This window comes from Bison bison, unplaced genomic scaffold (assembly GCF_000754665.1).
Source record: "Bison bison bison isolate TAMUID 2011002044 unplaced genomic scaffold, Bison_UMD1.0 scf7180017864478, whole genome shotgun sequence".
NCBI classification, from domain to species: domain Eukaryota; kingdom Metazoa; phylum Chordata; class Mammalia; order Artiodactyla; family Bovidae; genus Bison; species Bison bison.
Genome location: NW_011495038.1, coordinates 1,455,933 through 1,469,292, shown reverse-complemented (window position 1 = coordinate 1,469,292; position 13,360 = coordinate 1,455,933). Strand labels below are relative to the sequence as shown.

The 13,360-nt window shown below is 41.5% G+C and overlaps 1 protein-coding gene across 4 annotated transcripts in view; it reads right to left on the bottom strand.

The window, feature by feature from the left end:
- CEP57 (centrosomal protein 57kDa) overlaps positions 1 to 13,360 on the bottom strand; it is a 41,223-nt gene extending 27,863 nt beyond the window's left edge. The window contains exon 1 of one of the 4 annotated variants that reach the window (XM_010862116.1): positions 13,197 to 13,360. In XM_010862116.1, the coding sequence (XP_010860418.1) occupies positions 13,197 to 13,241 (45 nt within the window). In that variant the 5' untranslated portion in view covers positions 13,242 to 13,360. The other 3 variants (XM_010862115.1, XM_010862119.1, XM_010862118.1) reach the window with 3 other exon arrangements.

Genomic DNA, 13,360 nt, shown 5'->3' with positions numbered 1-13,360 from the left:
TCAATGGACATGAGTTTGAGCAAGCTCCAGGAGATAGTGAAGGACAGGGAAGCCTGGTGTGCTGCAGTCCGTGGGGTTGTAGAGTCAGACATGACTTAGCAACTCAACAACAATCAGACTCGAGTCCTCACTCATTCAGAGAAACACTTTTTCAAGCTCACCCATGACTTTCACAGTGCTGAACTCACTGATCTCCCAGAAGCACGTGATACAGCAGATCACTTCATCCCAACACTTTCTTCAGTGGAAGGAACACCACAATCTGGTTTTCCTTCTAACACACCAGTGTCTCCATCAGAATCTCTGGCTCTCTCTCACTTTCCCCTTTCTAACTTTAATGCTGGACTTCTCTAAAGCTTAGTCTTTCCTCCTCTTGTTTCCATCTACATGGATACCTTTGATGATATCATCAACTCTCAGGGCTTTCAAAAAGCCTCTGTTTGCTGATAACTTCCAAGTATGGAATACACACTTTTCCCTCTTGAAACTCCATACTCAAATCAACCTTCCTACGTGCTTCCTCCACTTGGATGTCAATGAGTATCCCAAACAATGTGTCTATAACCAAGTTATTGAATCTACTTCTCAAACCAACTCCTCTCATAAGCATAGCACAATAACTGCTACCACCACCTACCTAGCTGATCTGGCCAAAACCCGTGGATGAGTCATTTCTCCTATATATTCCACATCCAATCTTTCAGTAAATCTTGCTGGGTCTCTGTCTTCACAATATAGTCAGAAACTCTACAACTTCTCATCAATTCCACTACTAATTCTCCGTGATCTTTCTGTCTGGACTACCATAACAGCTCCCCTCCCCCCTGAACCATTCTTGCCACAGTCCTCACAACTCCATTTTCCAGATAGTAGTTGTTATGATTAAGAAAATAATTCAAGTAATGTCCTTAATCAAGCCCTCCCAACTGCCTTCCGTCACAAAGTAAAATCCAAAATTTTTACCATGGCTCCACATTATCTGACACCAGGCTGACACTGACCTCATTCCTCACCAGTCTCTCTCTAAACTACCTACCCACCCTCCCTCCGGCCCCAGATTTTCCAGCCATACTGACCAACTTTTGGATTTCTACAATGCACAGTACACTCCATTTTCATTTGCTACATTTACTCTGCTCGGAAAGCTCCCTTCCACACACCACTCAGTTATCTATTTGAAAGTCTGTCAGTGAGGTAAGGGGAGATTGGTTCAAGATGGTGGAATAGATGGATATGAGTTCATCTCTTCCTGTGAAAGCACTGAACTGTAACTAGCTGTGGAACCATTGTGGACAGGAGGATGTGGGAACCCACCAAAAAGATACCAAAGGCAAGGGAGAAGCCACAAGATGGAAGGAGGGATGCAACCATGATAAAATCAAATCCCATACCCACCAGGTGGGCAACACACGAACTGGAGAACAATTACACCACAGAGGTTCTCCCACTGTTGTGAAGATTCCAAGCCCCACATCAGGCTTCCCAACTTGGGGATCTCACAAAAGGATCTGACAAAGATTAATCCCCAAGGAATCTGACTTTGAAGGCCAGTGGGATTTGACTGCAGAACATCCACAGGACTGGAGGAAACAGACTCCATTCTTGGAGGACACAAACAAAATCTTATGAACACCAGGGCTCAGGGAAAGGAGCAGAGATCCCACAGGAGACTGAACCAGACCTACCTGCTAGCGTTGGAGGGTCTCCTGGGGAGGCGTGGGCTGGCAGGGGCTCACAGAGGGGACAGGGGCACTGGCTGCAGCAGGCCTGGGAGGTGGCCCCCTGGCGTAAGCCCTCTTGGAGGTTCAGTTCAGTTCAGTCGCTCAGTCCTATCTCTTTGCAATTCCATGAATTGCAGCACGCCAGGCCTCTGTCCACCACCAACTCTCAGAGTTCACCCAAACTCATGTCCATCAAGTTGGTGATGCCATCCAGCCATCTCATCCTCTATCGTCCCCTTCTCCTCCTGCCCCCAATCCCTCCCAGCATCAGAGTCTTTTCCAATGAGTCAACTCTCCGCATGAGGTGGGCAAAGTATTGGAGTTTCAGCTTTAGCATCAGTCCTTCCAAACAACACCCAGGACTGATCTCCTTCAGAATGGACTGGTTGGATCTCCTGGCAGTCCAAGGGACTCTCAAGAGTCTTCTCCAACACCACAGTTCAAAAGCATCAACTCTTCGACACTCAGCTTTCTTCACAGTCCAACTCTCACATCTATACATGACCACTGGAAAAACCATAGCTTTGACTAGACGGACCTTTGCTGGCAAAGTAATATCTCTGCTTTTGAATATGCTATCTAGGTTGGTCATAACTTTTCTTCCAAGGAATAAGCGTCTTTTAATTTCATGGCTGCAATCACCATCTTCAGTGATTTTGGAGCCCCCAAAAATAAAGTCTGACACTGTTTCCTCATCTATTTCCCATGAAGTGATGGGACCAGATGCCATGGTCTTGAATGTTGAGCTTTAAGTCAACTTTTTCACTCTCCATTTCACTTTCATCAAGAGGCTTTTTAGTTCCTCTTCACTTTCTGCCATAAGGGTGGTGTCATCTGCATATCTGAGGTTATTGATACTTCTCCCGGCAATCCTGATTCCAGCTTGTGCTTCTTCCAGCCCAGTGTGTCTCATGATGTACTCTGCATATAAATTAAATAAGCAGGGTGACAATATACAGCCTTGAGGTATTCCTTTTCCTATTTGGAACCAGTCTGTCGTTCCATGTCCAGTTCTAACTGTTGCTCCCTGACCTGCATATAGGTCTTGGAGGTCAGTCCTACCTAAAGTCTGTAGATTCCAGGGCTGGGTCCCTCAGACAAAAGGACTGACAGAGGTGCAACAGAGCCCCACCCACCAGCAGACACTTGGATTCAAGCTTTACCGAACGTTTGCCCTGCCCACCAGAGTCAGATCTAGTCTTTCCCACCACTAGTCCCTCCATCAGGAAGCTTGCCCAAGTCTCTTGGCCTCATCCACCAGAGAGCAGACAAAAGAAGCTAGAAGAACTACCTTCCCACAGCCTCCAGAATGAAAACCACAATCACAGAAAGAAAATCAAAATGAAAAGGCATTTTTTCTAGATTCCATACATATGCATTAATATGTTATACTTATTTTTCTCTTTCTGACTTTTTCACTCTGTATAACAGGCTCTAGGTTCATCCACCTTATTAGAACTTACTCAAACTCATTCCTTTTTATGGCTGAATAATATTCCGTTGTATATGTACCACAACTTCTTTATCCATTCATCTGTCAGAGGACATCTAGGTTGCTTCCAGGTCCTGGCTATTGTAAATAGTGCTGCAATGAACACTGGAGTACCTGTGTCTTTTGCAATTATGGTTTTCTCAGGGTATATGCCCAGCAGTGGGATTGCTGGGTCATATGGTAGTTTCACTCCTAGGTTTTTTTGTTTTTTTTTTTTTTAAGAAATCTCCACACTGTTTTCCATAGTGGCTGTATCAATTTACATTCCCACCAACAGTGTAGCAGGGTTCTCTTTTCTCTACACCCTCTCTAGCATTTACTCTTTGTAGATTTTTTGATGATGGCCATTCTGTCCATGAGGCCATTTTGATTTGCATTTCTCTAATAATGAACAATGTTGAGCATCTTTTCATGTGTTCATTACTAGATTTATTAATATATAATAGACCTGTATGTCTTCTTGAGCTGCCTGTATATTTTGGAGATTAATCCTTTGTCAGTTATTTCATTTACAATTATTTTCTCCCACTCTTAGGGCTGTCTTTTGGATAATTTTTCAAAAGTTTTTTCACCCTGTTTAATTTCCTTTGCTGTGCAAAAGCTTTAAAGTTTAATTTAGGTCTCACCTGGTTATTCCTGTTTTTATTTCCAATATCCTAGGAGGTGGGTCATAGAGGATCTTGCTGTGATTTACGTCAGAGTGTTCTGCCTATGTTTTCCTGTAAGAGTTTTATAGTTACTGGTCTTACATTTAGTCAGGAGAAGTTGGGATGAATTGAGAGAGTAGCACTGAAACATATACATTACCATATGTAAATCAGATAGTATGAATTGGCTGTATGACGCAAGCTCAAGCCTGGTGTTCTGTGACAACCTGGAGAAGTGGGATGTGGGAAGGAGGTTCAAGAGGGAGAAGACATATGTATACCTATGGCTAATTCACGCTGATGTATGGCAGAAACCAACATTATACAGCAATTATGCTCCATATTAAAAATAAATTTAAAAAAGTTAAAAGGCAGAAGATTCTGTCCCAGATAAAGGAGCAAGATAAAGCCCCAGAGAAGTCTGTGAGTTTTCCCTGCCTATCTAAAGTTGCACCCTTTGTCATTCTATCTTCTTACCCTTTTAAAAACACTTATTCCTACAGGATATATTTATTATCTCTATGTCCTGTGAAAAAATAAAAACTATATATTTAGTTTATATCCCTGACAGAGATTTTAAAAACTCTTACAATTTTTAAGTGATGGACAGTCTTTGTTATAGTGGGGCCTCTGATAGTAAAAACAAAACAAAACAAAACAAAAACCTACCAGGCAATTAGCCCTCAAGAGAAGGGGCTAGAGATTGAGTCCGATCACCAATGGCTGATGATTTAATTTATCATACCCACATAATGTAACCTCCATAAAAAAAACTCTTGAACAATGAGGCCCCTGGAGTGTCCAGATTGGTCACAGAAGCTCGTTTACATCTTACCCTGTGTCTCTCCATTTGGCTGTTCTGGAGTTGTATCCTTTATTTAAAATGAAAAAAGTTTTAACTGTAAGTGTAGTGTTTTCCTGAATTCTGAGTCTTTCTAGCAAATTACTGAATGTGATGGGGGAGAGTTAGCAGAACTCCTTAAGCTGCAGTTGGCTGGGAAGAAATAGATTCCTTGGGGACATCTGGAATTTGCAGGTGGCAACTGAAATGGGGCCAGTCTTGTGAGACTTAGTATCTGTACTGCACTATCTCCAGCTAATGTCAGAACTGACTGATGGCAGAGTTGGCACAGAAAAATTGGATGTTGAAAAAACATAGTCATCCTATTAAGAGTTTAAGTTCCAAACAGATAATAAATGCTTAATCTGTTCAATGAATTATATAAATATTCTTCAAAATAGGAAAACTTCATAGTGTTTATAATACTGAATTATTCTGTTCAATAAAGTTCTAGAATTTCCACCGAAGAACAGCAGAAGACCAAGAATAGCTGCATTTCTTTTGAAGAACAAGGCAGATAGTTGCACTTAGATTAAAAAAAAAAAAATCAAAATCATTAGGAAAGTGAGTAGAGACACAGGCAGAGACAAATACAACAATGGGACAAAGAGCCCAGTAACACAGCCACACACATATGGAAATTAATATACTGACAGCTGGAATGGTAAACCGCTAGGGAAAGAATGAGCTTCAACAAGTAATGCTGAAATAATTGTGCATCTTAAATAAAACATGAAATTGGATCCCTACCTCACAGCACACTAATTTCAAGCAAATAAAAGACAATATGCCCCAACTTTAAAACATGTAGAGAAAAATATGGAAGAATATCATTAAGGCTTTGGAAGAACTTAACCAAGGAAGAATTTAACCAAAAAATAATAATCCTAAAAGAAAGAATAACTTTTATTACATTAAAACAATGAACTCTTGTTCATCAAAACATATCATAAAAAGACAAACCAAAGAGTACTAGAATACTCCTGATAGATAATAAACACCTAGAATACATCCAGAATGACTATAAATCAGTTAAAAAAAAAATCGAAAGCAGGCAAAAGTTACCAACGGGCATTTCATAGAATAACAAAACCCACAAGATTAGCAAAATTATGAAAAGAAAAAAAGCATCTTCATCAATGAAGAGGGCGCACAAATAACAGGATATCACTTCACAGAACCTCTCAACCACAAGACACATCACCTGTTAAAATAGGATAGACCTATTAAAATAGACTAAAGGAGATTGTTGATGGGAACGCAAACTGTAACAATCACTTTGGCAAGCAATTCAGCAATTCCAAATAAAGCCAAAGATGCACCTACTCTATGACCCAGTATTTCATTAAATTATTAACTGAACTATTTTCTCTGTATTCTCTTAAAAAAAAAAAGTGTTCTCAGTTTCTGAACATATACTACAACCCATTACTGAGTTGCAATTCGCAGCCCAACCATCACTTGTAAAATTGCTGCTTCTCAGACCTTTTGGTGCCAGGCAGCCCTTACACTCAAAAATTGCTTAAGACCCCAACAAGCTTTTCCTTATAAGTGGGTTACATCAGTTGCTATTTATCACATGACAAAATTAAAACTGAGAAAATTTAAAGATATTTACTACCTTAAAAATAATAAATCCATGTTAGCATAAATATAATTCTTGAATAAAAATTAACTATATCACCCAAAAAATTAAGTGGCACTGTTTTACATTTCTGCAAATCTCTTTAATTCTTGACGTAAAAGAAGGCTGCTAGATTTTATTTGCTTCTGTATTCACCCTGTTTTGGTTGATGTATATAAAGAATCTGGTTTCCCACAAAGTGGCTGGGTAAGGAAGGATACTGAAGACCTCCTCAAAGGTCTTCAAACCATTCTGAAAACTACCATTCTAGAGAAAATTTTGCACATAAGGAACATACAGAGATGATCACAACAGGACTGTTCATTATAGCTGGCAAATATATGAACAAATCCTAAAAACTCCAAAGCCCATCAAGATACTATAGTACACAGAAATATAAAAGCACAACATTTGCTAGTTGTAGAATTCTGAATTAACCTTTCTGTACCTTATTTTGCTCATTTGAAAATGCAGATACTAAAGCCAATCTCATAAAATTACTTTAAGGATTAGATATGTTAATATATGAAAAGTATTTAAAATGCCTGCCAGATAATGAGTGCTACTCAAGTATTACACATTATTATAACCTCAAAATGTGTGTGTGAAAGAGTGAGAGTAGAAGACAAAAGCAGGAAGATGCACAAAGGGGCATGAATGTATTTTATGATTCCCAAAAATAAATCTCATATGAAATCTATGAAACAATCATAAAACACTTCTAAGAAAAATAAATAAAGAGCAAGTTTGTTAATGGGCCTGGATAAAAACCCAGAGAGACCAATTAGGAGACTAGCTTGTTAAGTCCAAAGTGACATTAAATGTGTGTTGACCAGACTATTCAATCCATGAGTTCTCAGGCCAGAATACTGGACTGGGTTGCCTTTTCCTGCTCCAGGAGATCTTCCCAACCCAGGGACTGAAACCAGGTCTCCTGAATTGCAGGCTGATTCTTTACCAGCTGAGCCACCAGGGAAGCACAAGACTACTGGAGTGGGTAGCCTATCCCTTCTCCAGGGGATCTTCCCAACTCAGGAATCAAACCGGGGTCTCCTGCATTGCAGGTGGATTCTTTACCAGCTGAGCGAAAAGCAAAGACTGACCATTAACTAATGGGAAAATGTAAAACAAATTAAAAAAAAAAAAAAAAACACACAGGAAAGATATTGTTACAACACTATGCTGACTATATACTTCTGTATCAGTATGCCTGATCATACTTGCTAATATTTTCCTGATACTCTCCACTAGTGACTTGATACATAGCAGTCATTCAATAAATGTTAGCTGCTAGCTGTCACTCTTCCTGCTGTTGTTGCAGTGAAAGGCTTATAAGAACAATTCAAATGTATCACCTACTTCCACACTGTTCACATTTGAGATTTACACCTCAACTGCTATTTACAGATTGTGTTATTTGTGAATTTACCTAAGAAAAATCCTTGCCTACTAAAAGCATCTCCATTTATACTACACCTAAACTGGGTCCAGGGCTATCCCCTTGGTTCTGCAGTAAAGAATTTGCCTGCATCGCAGGAGCCCTGAGTTCAAACCCTGGGTCAGGAAGATCCCCTGGAAGAGGGCATGGCAACCCACTCCAGTATCCTTGATTGGAGAATCCCATGGACAGAGGAGCCTGGCAGGCTACAGTCCATGGAGTCACAAAGAGTCGGACCCAACTAAAGCAACTGAGTACCCATGCTGGATTTATCAATGTTAAATACACAGAAACTGTTAATATTCACAACTCTGAAATCTCATTATGAGTAGCCTGAGTTCATGTTGTAGGTTTAAAAGGTCTTTTGTTGTCTTATTTTATGAGCAGTTGTCTGTTAAGCTAAAGTGCTTTATAAATTTTGCTATAAATGCCAGGCTTATTTTTGATATGACAGTTAAAGTATCAAAGCATGGCCATTATACATTGATAAATTGTCATTTTTGTTTTGAGACATAGTGACTTCCAAATTAGACATTTTGATTTAAAAGATCAAGTTAAAAGAGTTACACTTTGACGTGTAAAGCATTCTAGATATTCTTAAGAGTACTCTGGAAGCTGAGAATCCACTTAAAGCTGAGCTTAGATATAAAAATATGTTTTCTATTAAAAACTCTATAGCATTTCTGTCCCCTGGAGAAGGAAATGGCAACCCACTCCAGTATTCTTGCCTGGAGAATCCCATGGGTGGACGAGCCCGGTAGGCTACAGTCCATGGGGTCGCAAAAAGTCGGACACAACTGAGCCACTTCACTTTCAGGATTTCTGTCCAGGTTACCTTAAAAGACTAAGGGTTAACCACACCCCAGTAACTACTTCGGCTAGATGGCCTTGGCAGACTTCAGTTCAAGTCAACATTTATAGGCGTTTTCCTTTCTCAGTCTCCAAATGATGTTTTAAGAGTGGTGAAAAACACTTCTCTCCTAATATCATTTATTTTTTTCTCCCAATTAAGTTTAATCACAACTCCTATATAATCTCAAAACCACAATCACAGAAAACTAACCAATCTAATCACAAGGACCACAGCCTTGTCTAATTCAATGAAACTATGAGCCATGCTGTGTAGGGCCATCCAAGACAGATCGGTCATGGTGGAGAGTTCTGACAAAATGTGGTCCACTGGAGAAGGGAATGGCAAACCACTTCAGTATTCTTGAGAACCCCATGAACGTTATGAAAAGGCAAAAAGACAGGACACTGAAAGATGAACTCCCCAGGTGGTAGGTGCCCAATATGCTACTGGAGATCAGGGGAGAAATAACTCCAAAAAGATGAGAGCCAAAGCAATGAAGAGATGGAGCCAAAGGAAAAACAACACTCAGTCGTGGATGTGACTGGTGATGGAAGCAAGGTTCGATGCTGTAAAGACCAATATAGCATAGGAACCTGGAATGTTAGGTCCATGAATCAAGGCAAATTGGAAGTGGTCAAACAGGAGATGGCAAGAGTGAACGTCGACATTTTAGGAATCAGCCAACTAAAATGGACTGGAATGGGTGAATTTAACTCAGATGACCACTATATCTACTACTGTGGGCAAGAATCCCTTAGAAGAAATGGAGTAGCCATCACAGTCAACAAGAGTCTGACATGCAGTAGTACTTGGGTGCAATCTCAAAAACGACATAATGATCTCTGTTCGTTTCCAAGGCAAACCATTCAGTATCACAGTAATCCAAGTCTATGCCCCGACCAGTAATGCTGAAGAAGTTGAAGATGAACAGACCTAACTAACACCCAAAAAAGATATCCTTTTCATTAGAGATGACTGGAATGCAAAAGTAGGAAGTCAAGAAATACCTGGGGTAACAGGCAAATCTGGCCTTGGAGTACAGAATGAAGTAGGGCAACGGCTAATAGAGTTTTGCCAAGAGAATGCACTGGTCATAGCAAACACCCTCGTCTAACAACACAAGAGACGACTCTACACACGGACATCACCATCAACACCGAAATCAGACTGATTATATTCTTTGCGGCCGAAGATGGAGAAGCTCTATACAGTTGGGCTAAAACAAGACCAGGAGCTGACTGTGGCTCAGATCATAAACTCCTTAATGCCAAATTCAGACTTAAATTGAAGAAAGTAGGGAAAACCACCAGACCATTCAGGTATGACTTAAATCAAATCCCTTATGATTATACAGTGGAAGTGAGAAATAGATTTAAGGGACTAGATCTGATAGAGAAGCGAAAAGCAAAGGAGAAAAGGAAAGATACATCCATTTGAATGCAGAGTTCCAAAGAATAGCAAGGAGAGATAAGAAAGCCTTCCTCAGTGATCAGTGCAAAGAAATAGAGGAAAACAAAAGAATGGGAAAGACTAGAGTTCTCTTCAAGAAAATTAGAGATACCAAGGGAACATTTCATGCAAAGATGGGCTCGATAAAGGACAGAAATGGTAGGGACCTAACAGAAGCAGAAGATATTAAGAAGAGGTGGCGAGAATATATAGAACTGTACAAAAAAGATCTTCATGACCCAGATAATGATGATGGTGTGATCACTTACCTAGAGCCAGACATCCTGGAATGTGAAGACAAGTGGGCCGGTGGAGGTGATGGAATTCCAGTTGAGCTATTTCAAATCCTAAAAGATGATGCTGTGTAAGTGCTGCACTCAATATGCCGGCAAATTTGGAAAACTCAGAAGTGGCCACAGGACTGGAAAGATCAACTTTCATTCCAATCCCAAAGAAAGGCAATGCCAAACAATGCTCAAACTACTGCACACTTGCACTCATCTCACATGCTAGCAAAATAATACTCAAAATTCTCCAAGCCAGGCTTCAGCAATATGTGAACCGTGAACTTTCAGATGTTCAAGCTGGATTTAGAAAAGGCAGAGGAACCAGGGATCAAATTGCCAACATCTGCTGGATCATTGAAAAAGCAAGGGAGTTCCAGAAAAAATCTACTTCTGTTTTATTGACTATGCCAAAGCCTTTGACTGTGTGGATCACAATAAACTGTGGGAAATTCTGAAAGAGATGGGAATACCAGACCACCTGACCTGCCTCTTGAGAAATCTGTATGCAGGTCAGGAAGCAACAGTTAGAACCAGGCTTGGAACAACAGACTGGTTCCAAATAGGTAAAGGAGTACATCAAGACTGTATATTGTCACCCTGTTATTTAACTTATATGCAAAGTACAGCAAGAGAAATGCTGGGCTGAATGAAGCACAAGCTGGAATCAAGATTGCCAAGAGAAACATAAATAACCTCAGATATGCAAATGACACCACCCTTATGGCAGAAAGTGAAGAACTAAAGAGCCTCTTGATAAAAGTGAAAGAAGAGAGTGAAAAAGTTGGCTTAAAGCTCAACATTCAGAAAACTAAGATCATGGCATCTGGTCCCATCTCTTCATGGTAAATAGATGGGCAAACAGTGACAGACTTTATTTTGGGGGGCTCTAAAATCACTGCACATGGTGACTGCAGCCATGAAATTAAAAGATGCTTACTCCTTGGCAGGAAAATTATGACCAACCTAGGCAGCATATTAAGAAGCAGAGAGATTACTTTGCCAACATAGGTCCATCTAGTCAAGGCTATGGTTTTTCCAGTAGTCATGTATGGATGTGAGAGTTGGACTATAAAGAAATCCGAGCACCAAAGAAAGAGATGCTATTGAACTGTGGTGCTGAAGAAGACTCTTGAGAGTCCCTTGGACTGCAGAGAGATCCAACCAGTCCATCCTACAATCAGTCCTGAATGTTTACTGGAAGGACTGATGTTGAAGCTGCAATTCCAATAGTTTGGCCATGTGATGCAAAGAGCTGACTCATTTGAAAAGACCCTGATGTTGGGAAAGATTGAAGGTGGGAGAAAAAGGGACAACAGTAGATACGATGGTTGGATGGCATTACCGACTCAATGGACATGAGTTTGGGTAAACTCCAGAGTTGGTGATGGACAGGGAGGTCTGGTGTGCTGTAGTCCATGTGGTGGCAAACAGTCGGACACTAGTGAGTGACTGAACTGAATGATATAATCTCATCCATCTACTTACACGTAATAGGCTAAGCTTGTCTTTTATCTTCCCTTTTACTGACTTAGTTCCTGGATAACTCCAGTTGTCACCTTCCTTCTTTCCTGTTAATCTTCTCTGACCTCTCCACACACTTCACTGTGCTGAAACCCTGAAAACCACTTCTGGCCTCAGTAAAACAAATTTTAGCAACAGTCACCAAAAGGTGAAACTGGGAAAAGGTGTATTTTCGCCAAAGTGATTCTGCTGTTACTGTCTCCCTAAATTTTTCCCCATTAACTTCTATGACAATCTTACCCTAATATTCTCCCTCTTTTCTCATATTTTAACAATTCACCTAACCGAACTCTACCTTCACACTACCTCTGCCTATTTCAAATTATTTCAAGTTTTCTGAAAGCACTTGTCTTGAAACATATTCCAAATTGCCTGCGGTGCCTTTTTCTCCTCCCTTTGCGTCTTCTGGGACAAGCATTTCCTATTCCTTCACCACTCAGCAAGTTTCATCTTCCCCACCCCAAGAACTGCTAATCACTTTAACGTAGGTTCTTCTACCAGGTTGGTATTTATCAAACTGTACTGTGTAACAACCTAATTACGTGTAGCTTCTCTTCAGTGCTTTCTTCCTTAGTAGCAAGGATTCTCCCCTATTCATCTGTGTAATCCTAGAGTCTGTCTGTATGCCACTCAGGTTTGCTAGATAAAGAGCTAACGGCTCCAACTTGAACTTCTTCACATTCATTACTGCCTATCTACTCCCAATGCGAAGGGTCCCGCTCCAACAAAATACTAGTACCTTAACAGGCTAGAGATTCTTCTAGAGGCCAATACAGTATTTAACATCAGCTCTCCCTGCTGATTTGCAACCCGGGGTCATCGTAATATGGTGGAAGCGGGAAGAGCGCGCGCGCGCTCGGGGTAGGCTAAGCACAAATCGAAGTTTCTGGGAGGAAGGGAGCAGGCACTGAAAGCAAAGAAATCCGCAGAAGCACTCGACTGCGTACAATTCAATAGCTGCCAATCAAGCCGACGAACTAGAGCGCCCACCTGGTCTCGGAGTTTCCAAGAGGGGCCGTTACACCCACGTGACCCGGGAACGCGGTTTTCGCGGGCCAAGGTGTAGGTAGCCATCCCTGCGAGTCCAGGCAACGTTCTGCAAACCAGGGCGGCTACGCCGAAAGGTGACGGGGGGAGAGACAGACCTGAGTCGTCTCAATTGCAGGCTGCAGCCTCAAACGAAGCAGTGGGCGCCGAGGCAGCAACGGGGCCACCCCGCGGACTGGGGGAGACGCGGGACCGAGAGCGCTCTGAAAAGTGAGATAATGCACAGGGGGCACCGGGACCGACTCAGGGTCTGTTCGGAGATCAACGGCTTCTTACCGAGAACTGAGAAGCCGAAGTCTCAGAGACCGATGCTGCCGCCATCTTCCAGCCCGCCCAGGGGAGCTCCGCAGCCCCGGCACGCTCTGGGTTCGCGTGGCTGTTCTTCAAGATTCGCGAGCCGCCCGCCAGGGGCGACCCTGAGCCGAACCCCTGATGGAAGG